The sequence below is a fragment of the Arachis ipaensis genome, chromosome B01, assembly GCF_000816755.2.
Source record: "Arachis ipaensis cultivar K30076 chromosome B01, Araip1.1, whole genome shotgun sequence".
NCBI classification, from domain to species: Eukaryota; Viridiplantae; Streptophyta; class Magnoliopsida; order Fabales; family Fabaceae; genus Arachis; species Arachis ipaensis.
Window position 1 is genome coordinate 2275002 of NC_029785.2, and position 1648 is coordinate 2276649.

General features: G+C 30.8%; 1 protein-coding gene across 1 annotated transcript in view; it reads left to right on the top strand.

Annotated features, from left to right (window-relative positions):
* Positions 1119 to 1648, top strand: part of LOC107636396 (metal tolerance protein 4) — a 4648-nt gene continuing 4118 nt past the window's right edge. The window contains exon 1 of the mRNA XM_016339937.2: positions 1119 to 1533. Within this exon, the coding sequence (XP_016195423.1) occupies positions 1284 to 1533 (250 nt within the window). The 5' untranslated portion in view covers positions 1119 to 1283. The remainder of the gene's footprint in view (positions 1534 to 1648) is intronic.

Genomic DNA, 1648 nt, shown 5'->3' on the forward strand with positions numbered 1-1648 from the left:
GTTTAGTTTAAGAATATATTTTTTATTTCTATTAATTTTTTTGTTTATATTTTTAGAAATTCGTGAAAAGAAAAATGAAATTGGATTAACACACATATGCACTGTAGCACTGGTATGAATTGGTGGCATCCTTGTCCAATTATACATTAACAATATTAGTTTAATTTCAAAATAAAAGATTCGAAAACATCGATCTCATGCAGTCCATATGTCACTTTTACAAACAATAATAATATAGTTATATATTAGGTTCTTGCATGTTGATATATAGAAACAGTTTCATCAGAACAGTAATATGACATCTAAACCAAGAACAGTGAAACAGAGAGAGAAATACAGACATTATAGTGCTTCGATTTTGAAATCAGAAACAGAAATGTAAAAAATCTAGAAGAACAGTAAAATAGTATCTTTAATAATGTTTGTTCGTTCTTTTTGGTGGTTTTTGATGGAGATTTATATGTTTTTTTCTTAATTTTTTCTACTTTTTGCGAGGAGTTAGAAGGTTTCTTCAGAAAAAAAAGCTGGTATGTATAGCAGGTCTGTTAAAAAAATATAAATTAATAGTTTGTGTTTGATAATTTAAAAGAAACAAGAGTATCTCAGAAGATTTTACAGTGCTGTTTTTCAAAATAAAACATTTAATAAAACTTTATACATTATAAATATTTGGATTCATTCTTACTATTTGTTGCATTTAACCAAAATTTTCATGTACTCTTTGTGAATTAGACAATAAATTATCATTTCTTACTTATTATTGCACGTAATAGGTCTAAATATACATATACTTATCGTATGAAATAAATCTCACTACATACTTTATTTGAATATAGAATACTAACTAGTATTATATATGAATTAAATTCTCGATAATTAACTTATTGTATCATTCACATTCTCATATGACTACTAAAATTGGAAAATAAAAATGTTATTTATATATCAAAATTAGTCACTAAAATCAGTCATCAATGTATTTGTGTATAAATATATGTATTGTTTAATTTATTTTCAATATATATTTATATTCTAACGTATATTTGATACTGATGGCTGACTTTGATGGTTGATTTTGGTGTACACTTAGCATAGTCGATTATTATATATTATATATTCATGATTGAATAATCATGTTTTGGCAGGCAGGGAGGTATGTGAATGTGGTGCGCATGGTGCTTCACTGCTTCTTCGTCGTCGTCGTCTTCTTCTTCTTCTTCTCATCATATCACTGACAACGCAACACAACTAACCACCTCACTCCTTCATTCATTCATCCTTCCATGGACGCCAATAATTCGGCTTCAGATCCCAACATCACGAGCCCGTTGCTATCCAAGCACCATCATCATCATCCTCCTGCCTCCTCCGCCGCCGAGAACGGTGGCCGGAGATCTCGTCTTAGTCGCCGCAACTCCGTCAACTCCCTCAGAACCGCTTTTCTCTCCAAGATTCCTGACAAGGTCCGATCTTCCCTCGACGCCGAGTCTCTCTCCAACCTTAATCTCTCTCTCTCCACCGCCTTAACTCCAGGTTTCTCTCTCTCTCTCATATATATATAGATGTCCATGCATATGATTTAGAAAATGTTTAAGTTATTTTATCACTTTCATTTTTTTTTTTTTTTTTAGTTTTTACTTTACAAAAT